A 16,914-nucleotide genomic window follows, 5' to 3' on the forward strand; every position below is an offset into this window, starting at 1 on the left:
TCGAACGCGAATCTTAGGAACGGCCTGTGACGTGGCGCTATCGGAATGTGAAAGTAAGCGTCTTTCAGATCCACTGATATGAACCAATCGCCCGGTCGAATTAACGCCATGATTCGTCTGGCTGTAAGCATTTTGAACGGCCGTTTGGCAAGAGCGCGATTCAAAACGCGTAGATCCAATATCGGTCTGAGGCCGCCGTCTTTCTTTGGAACGAGAAAATAACGACTGTAAAAGCCTGATTCGCTTTGATCCGCCGGGACCGTCTCTATCGCGTCTTTTAGTAATAAAGAACGCACCTCTTCCCTGAGGATCTGTATACGATCGTCTGGGACAGTGGTGTAGAGAACGCCGCGAAACCGGGGTGGTCTCCGGGCGAATTGAAGTGAATAACCGTGTTGGATTACGTTTAGAATCCAGCCCGGCATACCGGGGGTGGATTGCCAAACGTGAAATTTGACGGCGAGCGTCGATATGCTTATGGTCGTTAAGCCGTGTGTGTGTGTTTGTGTGTACAGAGGAGGAAATTTGCTCTTTTTGTGAAAAGGTAAAAATTTGTGTTTCGCTGTTACAGCGAGGGTGTGTCCAGCGCCCGAGGGGACTGAAACACGCAGAACTTTCGAGGGCGGGCCGGCCGAAGCGGGACCAGAGCCTCTTTTCCTCCTCAGACTCTCTTCAGGGAGGCGGTGCCTGCGTCGGGTCCAGCGTAATCCTAGGACGGGGACCGCGGCGTCGAGGCGGGCCAGCCGGTCGTGCAGGACGCTGGCGCTTGACCTCCGGTTCAGCTCTCGGCTGGGGCTGAGCTGGTGCTGGCTTAGGGCGTTGAGTTGGCGGCGGTTTTGGGCGGCCGGTCTCAGACGCTGAGGCAGATCGTTTCGGTAGAAAATGCCGCATAGCCTGCGACGATTTCTGTGCCTCAGTGAAGCGCTGGGTGAACCCCTCCACAGCGGAGCCGAAGAGCCCCGACGGTGACACGGGCGAGTCAAGAAGGGCAACCCGGTCCGTGTCCTTGATGTCCGTCAAGTTCAGCCACAGATGTCTCTCCAGAACAACCAGGCTGGCCATGGCTCTTCCTACAGCCTGAGTGGCGACTTTAGTGGCGCGAAGGGCCAGATCAGTCGCGCTGCGCAGGTTTTGAAAGGTCGACGGGTCCGGACCTGACTCGTCCATGTCACGGAGGAGTTTTGCCTGGTATACCTGCAGTACCGCCATCGTATGGAGAGCGGATGCAGCGTGTCCGTCGGCGGCGTAGGATTTCGACGCCAGGGTCGATGTCAGGCGACAGGGCTTCGACGGATGGTTCAACTTAGCCCTCCATCCGCCGGCTGAAGACGGGCAGAGATGGGCGGCGACAGTTTCCTCGAGCGGCGGCATCTTAGAGTAGCCGTGTTCGTCGGCGCCGTCCACTACGGAGAGGACGTGGGAGACGGCGCTCTGAGCTCGGGTGGAGTGGGGAGCACGCCAGGATTTGGTGAGCTCCTGGTGAACCTCAGGGAAAAACGGCGCCTGCCGTTGGCGGGATGATTGACGGCGCCCGGGCTGCAGAAACCACTCGTCCAACCGGCTGAGTTGAGGCTCTGACGGCGGCGACCACTTGATATTGAGCTCCGCCGTAGCTTGCGTCAAGATGCGGATGAGCTCAGAGTCGTGAGGACGCGACTCGGTAGGTTCATCAGCGGCGGCTGCGTGGGCGTCGTCATCCGAAGCCGCCCAATCCTCCAACTCCTCAGAGGATGACATCATCTCCAAGTTGTCACCGGACCCAAAGGAAACCATGCCGCTAGCACTCGGCAGGGGGCGTAAGTCCTCACGGGCGAAGGTGACAGGATGACGGCGGGGAGACAGAGCACGCGGGGGATGAGCCGGCGTGGACTCGGTCTCAGGGCGTCTTCCAGCTTCACGGCTCCGCTGCTGTTTAGGCGGGAGAGCACGGGAAGCCTTCCGTTTAAAGATCTCGAGGCGGGAGCGCAGCACCGCGATAGGAAGGAGCTCGCAGTGGGCGCAGCCCGCCTCGGTGAGTACGGCCTCGGCGTGGGCAGGACCCAGACAGATGACGCACTCTTTGTGGAAATCCTCCACGGGCAAAGGGGCTCGGCAGGAGCCGCAATGCCGAAGCGACATTATCTCAACGCGCTTCTGCTCTTTTAGATACTCTTTGTAGGCTCACCGGAAAGCGGCAGGGGAACACGCTGGTGTGTTGTAGTCCGCTGCAGTGCTTGGATCGACGGCGAGTAAGGGCTTCTTCTTCGGAGCAGCGAGAAGGTTCGCGCTGAAGGAGAAAAGTAATGAGCTCTTGACGTATTTCACCGGCTTATATAGGGACGTGTGCCACGCCCCCGCGCGGGCTCAAACGTCATTGGTCTGTATTTTCTACAGACGTTAACCAATAGGCTTCAATCACGGAGTAAACAGGAGTTTCCCCCCCCATAGCGTCAGCAAACTGACGCAATGCGAAGTGAACCGTATTGAAAGGGAACCACTTTTTAGCACCATTTTTAGAGTGAGTATCATGATGGTGGTTGCTAGGGTGTTGCTCATGGCAACCACTTAGCAACTAATGACTTTCTTATGACCTGAAAAGGTACAAATGCTGCCCTTTCATAAAGTACACATTTGGCACCCATTATGGTACACATTGGTACGTCAAATGGTGCATATTAGGACATTTTTAAAAGTTACTGCCCCGGTGACAGCTTTTTGCTTTACTTCTGACAGTGTATGATATGCGTAACTTCCTGGTGGCCAGTCAGTGTGATGTTTTAACCCAGATCATCGTCCACCAGGCAAAAACGATCTTAAGCTTTAAAGGAATATTCAATTTTCTTAAAAGAAAAATCCAGATAATTTACTCACCACCATGTCATCCAAAACGTTGATGTCTTTCTTTGTTCAGTTGAGAAGAAATTATGTTTTTTGAGGAAAACATTGCAGGATTTTTCTCATTTTAATGGACTTTGATAGAGCCCAACATTTAATACTTACCTCAACATTTAACAGTTTTTTTCAACGGAGTTTCAAAGGACTATAAACGATCCCAAACGAGGCATAAGGGTCTTATCTAGCCAAACGATTGTCATTTTTGACAATAAAAATAACAAATATACACTTTTAAAGCACAACTTCTCATCATGTAGATCCGGTCGTGATGCGCCAGCTGACCCCACGCAATACGTCATGACGTCAAGAGGTCACAGAGGACGAACGCGAAACTCCGCCCCAGTGTTTACAAGTGTTGAGAAAGAGGACCGTTCCTACGTTGTTGTATGTCAACTGATACTAATTAATGTCTTTGTGTCAGTTTATTGTTTACAATGCTCCGCAAATGTGCGTTTTATATATGTAACACGTGACGTCACTACGTCACTACACATTTACGTTAGGTCGCGCTGGACCGGACCTAAACGAAAAGTTGTGGTTTAAAAGTGTATATTTGTTATTTTTCTTGTCAAAAATGACAATTGTTTCACTAGACAAGACCCTAATGCCTCGTTTGGGATAATTTATAGTCCTTTGAAACTCCGTTGAAAAAAACTGTTAAGTGTTGAGTTAAGTATTAAATGTTGGGCTCTATTAAAGTCCATTAAAATGAGAAAAATCCTGCAATGTTTTCCTCAAAAAACATAATTTCTTCTCGACTGAACAAAGAAAGACATCAACATTTTGGATGACATGGTGGTGAGTAAATTATCTGGATTTTTCTTTTAAGAAAATGGAATATTCCTTTAAGGTATCATTCATGTGCATAGTACGGCATAAGAATTTAAAGTTTAAAGTCCAACGAAAACTGACAGTTCTTACTTTTTATGTAATATTGCAGTGTTTATTATAAACAATTTATATCACAGGTCTGTTGAATGCTTTATTCTGATTGGTTGAGAAATATTCCACGGCTGTTGATTATCTTTCTGTAAAATGCACACCTAACCAGTCAAATGTCTTAAAATTAGCTACCAGAGCAATGTTTGTGTTAACCGTGGAATATGCTGAATAATTGACGACGGGTCGTTGAATTATTTACAAATTATTCCTACTTATCTGTGTAAGTCCTCATAATATTCAATCAAAATCTCAAAATGTACATCTAGCTACTTATGGCGATCATTCTCTAATGGCGTCAGCTAGACGGCTTGGGCAGGGCATCTGTTAACTCCGCCCCTTCGATTGTCAGTCTGCTACTTTTTTACACCTACTTTTCTATATCTGACCAAAGCACGGTGGAAAACACAAGCCACACCCACTATTTTCATTTCACTTTAAAATGCATAACGTTCACAGGGACTTGAACGTCTAAGATTAGGGTTATCCTCAAATCCTCAACATTAGATTAGCAAACACCACTAAAAGTGACTAACAAAAAAGTGTCATTGAACGCAACACAAGTGTATCTAAAAATGGAGGAATGATGGAATAACTGGAGGTATGAAAAGACATAGAGACCTACTGTATACTGGGCAGGTTCGTACCTGGAAAACGTGTTTCTTGCATAGTGCATGATGCTGTCAAAGTCATAGACCTCTCCGAGTGAGTCCACCTCACCAGGCTCCATCTTCAGGAAGTTGTACTCCTGTCCTGTGAGATTATTAAAATAGAAAAAAATATTTGCGAGTTAGTGACATACGTGTACAATTTATTGTTATTATAGTATTATATATTACAGACTTTGTTCATATTTTATTATTATTCTTTTTAAGGCACGTTCAGTAAATTTCGAGCACATATGTACAGTGGGAACGTTCCCAAGTGATGCACGGGTGGTGAGCATGGCTTAAAAAAGCTCTTATATTTCCTGTTAGCTGGCAATTATTCTGAAAGCCACTAAAGTATTGCGCTTAAAAAAAAATATGCAACATAAGAAAGAAGGGAAAACAAACAAATACAATAAATCTATGAATATTTTCTCTCTTATCATTTAAAGCAAATGTATGAATGCTCTCAGTTTGTGCCACATGTTAAAGATGCAATAACATCTCTTCTTCCATAGATGTCTATTCATTACTTAAGGGTATTTTGTGCATTCGTCTGGGGTGTGCTGCTTAAAGGTGTAAAGAATGTTTGGCTTCGCAGACAAATCTGTACATGTGCAGCTACCTGGTTGCCAAATTAACCCATGGCTGATTTAGGATGACAGATGATGACTAAATGTTTCCAATTACTTTTAATTGATGGTGATTATTACCACATTTGATCTATTTAACATTTACACACATGTCCATAGAAAAGTAACCACAGGTAGTTTAGCAAATTGCCATGTCCCACTAATGTTTGACATCCCTAAAACGTCCAAACCCAGACACCAGACAGCTCGGGGGCGCTGAAGTCAGCGACTCCAGTAAAGATACGGTGCAGATTCGGTCCGGAGTTGACAAACAGTATAGCTATTCTTATCAGTTATAACTACATTTGACCACTTTAATACTCACAAATTGTGAGTATACAGTTTTATTAGTCAAAATACATTTTGTGTCAATTGTAAATTATTCCTATTGTGGATGCACGGTTATCTGGAAACATGTGTTTTAAATCAAATATTTTGGACAGTTTTATTAAAGAAGAAAATAAATCTGCAGGTGGATTTGTGCTGAGCTCAGCAGCCAAGAATTTGTTTTAGCAAATGGGCCACGTTGTTCCAAGCATGTGGTGTAACAGCTGATTAAGTTCTCTGAAAGTTGGCACAAAATCCTGCATGCTTTTTGCCTGAGTTGGCCTGCATTGCACAGCTCCTGCATATTACCAGTTCAAAAACAACAGATCTTGTGCAATCTCCCAACGCGATATTTGATAATGTACCTTAACCGAATGAACTCCTATTGATTATGTCAACGTGCGTTGCTTTTTGTTTTCATAAATCTCTCCTACCTGGCTGAATGTTATCCCGTATAATACCGACGTGATCGTCTCTGTCGGGACGCGTGTGCTCGTGCCAGAATCCAATCACATGACCAAGCTCATGCACCACAATTCCAAACTTGTCACAGTTCTTCCCAATAGATATAGCCTGAGGACCACCTCCTCTCCGTCCAACATACGAACAGCACCTGGGAAAGTTAAGCACCATCATTAATTATATATATTTATATAACATTTGATTTGATTGCTAATTTCATTTTATTGATGACAAAGGCATACACTGCATAAATGCATAATAAAGTATTATTATCTCAAACATAAGGAATATGAATATAATATACAATACAATACAATATAATCCTTCAGTTACAGTTATTTTCCAAAAAAAGTGATGCATCTAAAAGTCCTATTTAAAGTGCGTGCAAAAATTTAATGTGTGTTTTTTTGACTTTTCTTTGTTTATGCATTTCTTATTGAAACAGGAAGTTTGGGTGGGACTTTTTCAAAAATGTCTCTTTTTTTATAAATAGCTTAGTTTACATCACAGCCACAAGCCATGATTCCTATTCCTGATTTCCAACTATTTCCGAGTTGGTTGCAGGTGGTATTGGGTAGATGAACATTCTTACTTTTCACAGAATTAAACAAAAATCTGTGTAGTTCAATAAGATTTTTCAGAAAAAGTCCATTGAAAAGCAAATACAGTACTGTGCTAAAGTCTTAAGGTCACCATGGCACCATTAGATTTGTTGTTTTGCAATGGTACAGTGGCCATGTATAATTTTTCTCAGTCTCTTTATTAAAATACAATCATGTGAAATGTGTATGCAGATTTAAAAAACAGAATAAAATTATAATTTAAAGTTTTTAGTATTTATAGTGAGCTCCATTTGAGCAATAGCAAGAACCGGCAGGATCTCCTAAACCTAAATGAAATGAAATATTAAATCCCAATTCTAATCAAATGACTTCAGGACTTCAAAATGTGTTTAGTGCCAAGAAAGGTCACACTAAATACTGACTTTTACCTAAAGAAGCCTTTTTTGTTGGAAATGTGTTTTGATTTTACAATTTGTGTTTCTGTTATCTATATCTTAATAAGAACTTGAGCATAGTAAAGATTACATTTGGATCACACTAGCATGGCTCAAAGCTAATGAAGGCTAGACTCAAAAACCTAAATATTAAAGCCAAATATCAGAAATAACCCATTTTGATTTTTAAGGGGTCTTCAACACACAAGCACCAAAAACAGAACATAAAGTGAAATTGAACAAAATGTCATGAATAGTCCGCATGGTACACTGCAAAAAAAATGGCTTAAAATATTTTTGTCTGGTTTTAAGTATCTAAAAATTAAATTAAATCAAGAACTTTCTTGATGAGCAAAATAACCTAAAAAAGAAGTCTAGTTTTTAGACAAAAAATATCTAATATAAATTTGTGCATAAAACAAGCACATTTTTTTACAATTTGTAAACAATTTTTATATATTTGTAAACATTTAACATTTAATAAGCATAAATTCACTTAAATTTGATATATTAGAAATACAATAACATCCAGAAAATGTATTTAAGAATTTTTAGGTATTTGTATCAAAAACAAGACAAAAATACTAAGTAAAAAGTCATTTTTGCAGTGTATGTTTGCTTAGAAACATTTGGAGAGAAACAAGGATGTGTGGTGGATCAAATTTGCAGAAAAAAAACAAGTAAAAAGCAATTAAATAATCTCTTTCTGAAAGGGCATGTGATATGTCAAAGAGAGAGAGAGACTGCTGAGAGGTTGCTTAAACACACACACGCGCGCACACACAGTATACACACACAGACGCACAAACCAACATCCACAGACTGTGTGGGTGCAAAAACACTCTTTAATTACTGTGCACCCAGCCGCTCGCTCCAGAAAATCTGCCTTGAACTTTGCACAGTGCAGACAGGGGTCGCTTGAACACACACATACTGTACACACATAGATTTACAAACACATACACACACACACACATATAGTGGCTCATCAGACCATTGGCAACTACTGCTGGCTGCAAAGGTGCATCAACACCTCACTTACCCCAGCTACACACACACACACGCACACAGACACACACACACACGCACACACACACAAAGTGTGTTTGTCCATCATAGCCTGCAGTGAGACATAAAGGACTCCTGTACTTCCAAAGAACCAAACATGACTGGCAAAGCAGCACATGATGAAAACCGTCGTATATTTTATTAAGTTTTCTGCTGAATTATTATAAAAATATTCCCTTCTGACATCACAAGGGGAGCCAAATTTCAATTACTTATTTTTTCACATGCTTTTAGAAAATGGTTTACCAAAACTAATTTACTTGTTTTTTCTTTTCCACATTTTCTAAGTTGATACAAGCACTGGGGACCAAATTATAGTACTTAAACATGAAAAAACTCAGATTTTTATGATATATCCCCTTTAAACTTACAGTCTTGACCAAGCTAACCAAAAATATCAATGGATCATTATGTATGGAGGGGTTAATGTACGCTTTTGTACACTGTCAGGAATATGGTCCCTAGCTGTCACTGGGGCAGTAGGGGTGCACGGGGCAAAAACTAACGCGGGGTTAGTTGTAACACGGACTGTTTACATTGTTGCACAGGGTTGAGCGTTTTGTTTTCCAGTATTTGTTTCACGCTACCAAAAGATGATCTCTGGCAAATTATTGGAAATGTATAATTTTTTTCCAGAGAGTTATTGATGAACGAGTGTTTTGGTGGCATGTAAATTTTTTCATCATATGTTTTTTTTTCACTTTCTAAGTTGGGTGTGTAAGATACCAAATCCAATGTTATGTCATATTAATCAGTGTCTTGTTGACTAAAACATAGCATTGTTTTGAAATCTGTCTGCAGCTCTTAGCAACTTTTTTGGTGGGCTTGAAAATATTTTGACCCAGTGGGGTTAATTGTAACGCTGTGTTACAACGAACCCCTCAGCACTTACAATATGAAAACAGCTAATGTTAGCGTTATTCTTGCCGTTGTTTTAAATAGGCTACACTCGAATGATTGCTGGCTGCCAACAAAATAAATGTGCCTGTCTTATCAAAAATCGTGTGTCAAATGTATTTTAGTTCATATTTTTAATATTGATTGAATAAGGTCACGTCAAAGATTAAAATCATAATGAAATGAATGACTAAAATTAGACTTTGATGCTCATTATCTCAGAATTTGATTTTGAAACTGTAGTATGGTTATTACAGACTGATGATCACATATAAAAAAATGTTTTGTCATAATTGTGCTGCTTTTTCTCACATATTTAGACATTTGTATCCATTTATAATCGAACTATTGTTAGAAAAGGGCTTGATGAATGAATACAGTGTGGATACCTGTCTATTATAGACAGATATATAAACAATATCCACTTCAAGTATATAGACAAAATAATATTGAAATATTCGCCTGCAAACTTAATTTTTAGCAAGTGTTACAACTAACCCCCTGCCTGTTACAATTAACCCCACCTATGGGGTAAGTTGTAACGTTTACACTTCTGTCACGTTGGATGTAATGTCCAAGAATGGTAAGCACTAGAAACAAACTTCAAATGTTCATTTGTAGCAGAGATGTGTGTGTTGCTTGTGTAAAAATATCATTGATCAAACTCAAATATTTTTTGAATGATTGAGCAAAATCCAAAAAGCGTTAGGTTGTGCCCCGCTCTCCCCTACCCTTTCAATAGTACACCTGTGCACCTAAAGAGTTAATACCTCAGAGGTACATATTGGTACCAAAGAGTGCATACAAGTACCTCAGCAGTACATTTAGGTACTAAATGTATACATATCTGTACCTAAAGAAAGACGATTTTTTGACTTTTTTTCTGAGAAATCCTTATTTTTAAGATACATTTAACACTTTTATCTAAAGCGACTTACAGTACATTGTTTCCTGAGAATACACATGACCTTACTGTTACTAATGCTGATTTTTTTGTCTCTCATGTCAAGCTAAAAACCTTTTACAACTCAAAAAAGCACATTCCAGTCTGTTCATCTGCACTGCGGACGGTTGTGACGTCAAAACACAATGACCATAAAGTTTGTACTGCTGCTTTGTTTCCATAAATGGTATTGTTGGACTGAAAAAGAACATTCACTGACTACACAGATACCACCTGCAATAATACACTACCTAATCAAAAAACAGATCAAAGCAAATCCTAACTTATTGCAGGAAGAAACAGCTTTGTGCCGACAACATTGATTGCAGAGCTCTGATTTATCCAAAAAGCAGAGGATCTGAACTTCTGACACCTTATGAAAGCATCTACAGGGAGCCATTGTGCTCATATAAAACCCATACTTTCAGGTGACAAGTCCCGTGGCGAACAGTGTGACAAAGCCGCCTGGGATTTCCTCATTAAAGAATAGAGTGATAGCTAGGTCAAGACATAAAGGCCCACACACAAAAACCTTTTATTGGCACACTAAGAAGAACTAGAAACGGATGAACAGGACGGATGAAGAGGGAACCATTTAAGCGATAAATCAGAAAGAGAAAAGAAAAGTGAAATAAAGGACAGCGCAGGCTCCACATGAGCAGGAAAGACAGGCATGATTTCTTCCTGGAAGAGTCAAAGACGTCCCCCTGCTGTGGAAACATCTTGTACCCGAGTGTTTTGTCGGTGTAGATCCGCACACACACACACACACACTTACCCACACGGCCGGTAGGTGAAGACGATGTAACTCTCCTCTGTTGTTCTCTCGATGAAAGTCACGCATGTGTGTTTTTCCCAATGTCTCATAGCCTGTCTGAATATGGCTCTCTGGCTACCTATAGGACACACATATTCAAACACACAGTTATCATCTGTAAAGGGAAGTAAAAAAGGTATGCCAGTGGTTCTCAAACTTTTTCAGCGTGCGGCCCCCCTTGTGTACAGTGCATTCCTTTGCAGCCCCCCAAAGAAAATTTATGACAAAAACTAGTTCTAAAATGTAACATTTTGCAGTGTAATTAAACAAAACATATTAAGTTATACAAAGTAGTGTTGTTGGATAGTAGGCTTATTTTTTGGTTTAATTACACAGAATTCATGATAAATTAATGTATTTTATAAAGTTTCATCAAACTGGGGCCCCCCTGGCACCATCTCGCGGCCCCCCTGGGGGCCCCGGTCCCCAGTTTGAGAACCACTGTGCTAAAATACTGGGTTATCTTAACCTACGGTTGGGTCAAAAAGGAAAAACTCCAACATTGGGTTAAATTAACTCAGAAAATGTTTAAATTTGACCCAACCATCGGACATAAAATCATTCTGCATAATGTAAAAAACATTGTGTGAAAATATAACCTTGATATCTTTAATTTAACTGCGTATGGTCATGTCAAAGATGAGTCAAATAAAATTTTGATGCTATTAATCTCAGCGTTAGATTATGAGACTTTTGCCTGGATTTCACAGATAGGGTCACTAATACACAATACAACACAGCTTAAAATACCATTACTTAAATAAAACTTATTAGTAAATGAGTTTACTTACCACTGAAGTTTCCACTGATGACATAAGGTATGACACCCTCAGGCCACACCCTCTCTGGTCTGGACGTCGCTGCTCTCTTTCTGCGACGCGACCTTTGATTGGATGCACTGTTGTTTGGACTCGTCTCATTGGATACTGAACCTAACATTTCCAACATCAAAAAACACTAAGCTTTAAATATGAATTCATTAGTTAAGATCACTACAATCACATAATGATACAGAGTGGTTACATGTCTACACTTTTTCATTTTTTGGTTTCTGACCAAATAAGATTTCAGTAAACACAACAGTTTAAAAATGTGCAGTATAGCACATTTAATAAGTATTTTTAATTACTTACTAAAAGCAAACCTTTACACAAACATATTTTGATGTCATTTAGCGAAACAATAGACAACTTTTAAAGAGATAGTTGACCCAAAACTCACTCTCATGTCAACTCTGCCCGTTCTCATTTTTATTTTGTTTTTAATAACCCACCCCGCAATAAAGTGACACTTTCTTTACCCGCCCCAAACCGATACGTGAGTTACGAGGGCCCCGTACATCACTAGTACAAACTGTATTTTCAATTCCCTAACCCATCCCCTAAACCTAACCCTAACAGAAACCTTTTGGCATTTTTTCTATAAAATATTAGCATTTAGCACATTTTCAAGCCTTTTGATTCACAAGGACACATAAAGTGTCACATGTCTGATGTTATAATACGCATGTCATTACACATGTCACATGTTACTATACGCATGTCACGATACTATACGCATGTCATTGTACACATCACGTCATTATACGCATGTCATTATACGCATGTCACATCTTACTATACGCATGTCATTATACACATCACATGTCATTCTATGTATGTCATTACACAGGTCACATGTTACTATATGCATGTCATTATACTGTACGCATGTCATTATACACGTCACATGTTACTATACGCATGTCATTATACGCATGTCATCATTACACACGTCAAATGTTACTATACGCATGTCATCATTACACACGTCACATGTTACTATACGCATGTCATCATTACACACGTCACATGTTACTATACACATGTCATTATACACATCACATGTCATTATACGCATGTCATTACACACGTCACATGTTACTATATGCATGTCATTATACTGTACGCATGTCATTACACACGTCACATGTTACTATACGCATGTCATTATACGCATGTCATTATACGCATGTCACATCTTACTATACGCATGTCATTATACACATCACATGTCATTCTATGTATGTCATTACACAGGTCACATGTTACTATATGCATGTCATTATACTGTACGCATGTCATTATACACGTCACATGTTACTATACGCATGTCATTATACGCATGTCATCATTACACACGTCACATGTTACTATACGCATGTCATTATACGCATGTCATCATTACACACGTCAAATGTTACTATACGCATGTCATCATTACACACGTCACATGTTACTATACACATGTCATCGTTACACACGTCACATGTTACTATACACATGTCATTATACACATCACATGTCATTATACGCATGTCATTACACACGTCACATGTTACTATATGCATGTCATTATACTGTACGCATGTCATTACACACGTCACATGTTACTATACGCATGTCATTATACGCATGTCCTCATTACACACGTCACATGTTACTATACGCATGTCATTATACGCATGTCCTCATTACACACGTCACAGGTTACTATACGCATGTCATTATACTGTATGCATGTCATTATACACATGTCACATGTTACTATACGCATGTCATTATACACATCACATGTCATTATACGCATGTCATTACACACATCACGTTACTATACGCATTAGGGATCGACCGATATGGATTTTTCAGTGCCGATGTCGATACCGATTTTTGTTTCATCAGCCTAAGGCGATGACCGATACAGGCTGCCGATTTTCTTGAGCCGATATTTGGGGCCAATACTGCTTTTGCAATACCCCAACTGCTAACCCTAACAACACATGTCATTATACACATATCAATATACACGTCACATGTTACTATACACATATCATTATACACATCATGTTACAATATGCATGTCATTATATGCATGTCATTATATACATGCCATTATTCAAATGTCATTATACGCATGTCATTATTCACAGGTCATTACACACATCAACTTACCAGTCTCATTGTTATTAAGAATTGTGATGGTTCTCTGTGCTACATTTATGATGCGGTCCACTTTAAACATGCGCATGTCCTCTTCATCAAGTGCAATGTCTCCAAGATAGGCAACTGAAACCAACACAAACAAAGTACAGTTTACAATAACCACATAATTAGAGCAAAATAAATATATGGTACATGAAAAATAAAAAACAGCTTTTGTGGCCTATTGGTCACTAGAAAAAGGTTCAAAACTGATATTTACATCTTTTCAACAAGTCACATGATTGCAGGTATATATTGGTGTTGTAGTCAAGACCCCTAAACAGAGACCAAGACAATTCTGGAGGGTGTCGAGACGGAGACAAGACCAAGTCCTTGAAAAGATGGACTGAATTACATACTATTGTGGGCCTTGTGGGTGTATTCATTTGTTGACAGATTTCTTTTTGGGCGATCCCCCATTCATCTCTTACCAGCACAATAGTAACAAAAGAAATCAAATAAGAAACAAGCTAATGATTGCTTTTAAAAATAGCCAGAAGTTTTACATCAAATCACAATAATGCTGTTTACATATAAATCAGACAATGCAATAGCAATTCTGTGTAATTCCTGCAGTTGTTGTCTTGACCGGTCTTGAAACAAAATCCCGAGACCACTAATAAGTCTGAGACCAAGACAAGACAGCGACCAAATACAGTTGAGACCAAGACCATCAAGAAATGGTCTTGAAATAGGTCTCGAGACCAAGATAGGTCTTGAGTACTACAACACTAGTATATATTATTCAAAATTTTTGCACTTCACTTGCACCCAATACATTACATTTACTTTATAAACAATTTTCACCATTTACAATGAGTTGCTTATTTATTTCTTAATGCCATCCCATTATCCAGGACTATATACACATTTCCGGACCCAGTTAATCCACACATAAGTTTGGCATCTCCAATTCACCTAACCTGCAAGTCTTTGGACTGTGGGATAAAACCGGAGTACCCGGAGTAAAGCCACGCTGACACAGGAAAACATGCAAACTCTTCACGGAAAGACCTCCTGACCCAGCCGAGGCTCGAACTGAGGAACTTTGTTAACAATGAGCATCTGCACTTAAGAAAGATTTCCTTGAACACATATCACATTCTCATATATTTGTATACAATTATCTTTATCTCAACTCTGTCTTTACTTATTTCTATACTCTACTGCAACAGAAAGGCATCAAAACCTCCCATCAAACATTTCATTGTAAAATGTCATTGACATCTGTGCATGAAAAATAAACTTAAAACTTCATGTACAGCATAAATAAAGCGGCATGAGTTTTACACATTTAAAGCACTTAATGACTGATGCTTGTTTTAGCAAACTTTACTAATAACTAATACACTTTGCGTGCCTTCAAAAATAACTTAATTTTGAACTCTTGATAATGTAATGGTGCACTCGTTTATGAGCGATTGTGCAGTGTTTGTAAAATGCCTTCCTTGTGCATCCTTATTTTTTATGAAGTCTTCAAACGGTCCTTAAAAACAACCCCTTATGAGGTAGCAGGGTCCAGTTAACTAATACATGCCGCAGCCTCATATTTATTTTATGATCCTCTGCGATGCCATTTATAGCTGAGGTCATAACTCGGACAGGGATAAATAAATCCCTCTCGCGTGAGAGAGAAGCCGATTAACGTTAGAAAATTAAGCAATATATATGAGCATAAAATATGGCACTTTTAATGATCTACACAACAGGAGGATGTTGACCTATATGGGACCGCTTGAGTTTAATGAGCCCATCCGGGAATAATTGTATCCCTGGCAGTTTTGATCGGAATCTTGGAATCAAGCGCTGGAAATTCATCACAAGTGAGCGATGACAGAAGAAATTCATTATGATTGTTTCAAACACAATTTTTTACAGTGACCATATTCTGCATATGATTTTTTTTAGTCCTCTTAAAATGTTATTTACATTTCTTGTATCCAAAATAATCTTGAACATTTTTATCCTCATATAATTATGAAATAGTTCACCTCAAAATGAAATATCTTTCATATATTTTAAATTAAAGGGATAGTTCACCCAAAATGGAAAATTCTGTCATTTACTCGCTCTCATGTTGTTAAAAATTCGTATAAATGTCCTTGTTCTGATGAACACGAAGGAAGATATTTGGAGAAATGTTCGCAACCAAACCAATTGTGGACCCCGTTTCCTCCCATAGTATTCTTTTTTTCCTACTATGGAAGTAAATGGGGTCCACAAATGGTTTGGTTTCAAACATTTCTCACGCGTACGCATGTTCACGAGAGAGTTGAGGTCAGGCGGAAGGTTGATCTTTGACCCAACGTTAAAAAACCGATCGCTACACCTCAGAAGACATTTAATAACTCAATTGCAGTGTTTTCCAATTGTGGTCCCTTAAGGACCCCCTTTCAAAAAGTTGTAGATCCTTTCTTTAAAACACATGATTTAACTAATCAGCCTCCTTCCAAAATGGTAAACATGTCTCCCTAACAAGCTGATGAGTTAAATCAGGTGTGTTAAATTAAAGCAATAACCCCCAAGAAACAGTGGGTTACCAGTGCATTTTATAACAGCTAAGGGGCGTTGTTAGGCACGACGCGAAGCGGTTTACTAAAGACATCCTAGTAAACACAGAGCAATAATGTGATATTATAAAAGAAAAGATGTTCAGTACAGACATGAAGAACATTAGTATTCAGATGAATACAGATGTGATGGAAGTCATTTGCAGAGTTTAATAATAAAAAAAGAAGAAGTATTGAGGTGGTCTCATGGAGCAGCAATGGCATCAAAGGGTAACCATGATACTGAGTTATTACTATATTCATGTGTCATTCTACTTTAAAAAATACCATAGCACGTGTCAAATAAACAAGTTATATTTAAATGATAAATCTCAAAGAAATAAACGTTTCTGTTAGTGTCTTCTGTAGTTTCACAACTTGAAAGCTTTAAAGTGCACAAGATGTACTGAATGAGTAGAAGCTTGATAATGGACATCCGAATTCTTCTGTGTACTGTATCTTGTTTGGGCAAGAAAATGTTAGGAGTTGTTTAGTCAGCAAGCGCCTAAAAACAGTGCAGCACATTCTGTTTCTTAATGAGGTTTGAAAAGAAGAAATTACAAAACAGAGAGACTTTACGAGACTCGTAACACTGGTTATTTGCTCCTTTATGAAAGCATGAGAGAGAGAGAGAGAGAAACAGATCAAACAGACATATAGCAAACTAATAGCCCTGCCTGAGGCAGTCGGGCAGTGGAGCAGTGACCTGTAGCTTCCTGTACAGGACAATAAAGACAATTAC

The 16,914-nt window shown here is 39.6% G+C and overlaps 1 protein-coding gene across 1 annotated transcript in view; it reads right to left on the bottom strand.

Annotated features, from left to right (window-relative positions):
- bmp1a (bone morphogenetic protein 1a) overlaps nt 1-16,914 on the bottom strand; it is an 89,309-nt gene that overhangs the window by 45,407 nt on the left and 26,988 nt on the right. Inside the window, exons 2-6 of the mRNA XM_065247685.2 lie at nt 13,594-13,707; nt 11,395-11,535; nt 10,565-10,682; nt 5,854-6,032; nt 4,461-4,566 (exon numbers count right to left, since the gene is read on the bottom strand). Of these exons, the coding sequence (XP_065103757.1) occupies nt 4,461-4,566; nt 5,854-6,032; nt 10,565-10,682; nt 11,395-11,535; nt 13,594-13,707 (658 nt within the window). The remainder of the gene's footprint in view (nt 1-4,460; nt 4,567-5,853; nt 6,033-10,564; nt 10,683-11,394; nt 11,536-13,593; nt 13,708-16,914) is intronic.

Source organism: Paramisgurnus dabryanus, chromosome 11 (genome assembly GCF_030506205.2).
Source record: "Paramisgurnus dabryanus chromosome 11, PD_genome_1.1, whole genome shotgun sequence".
NCBI lineage: Eukaryota > Metazoa > Chordata > Actinopteri > Cypriniformes > Cobitidae > Paramisgurnus > Paramisgurnus dabryanus.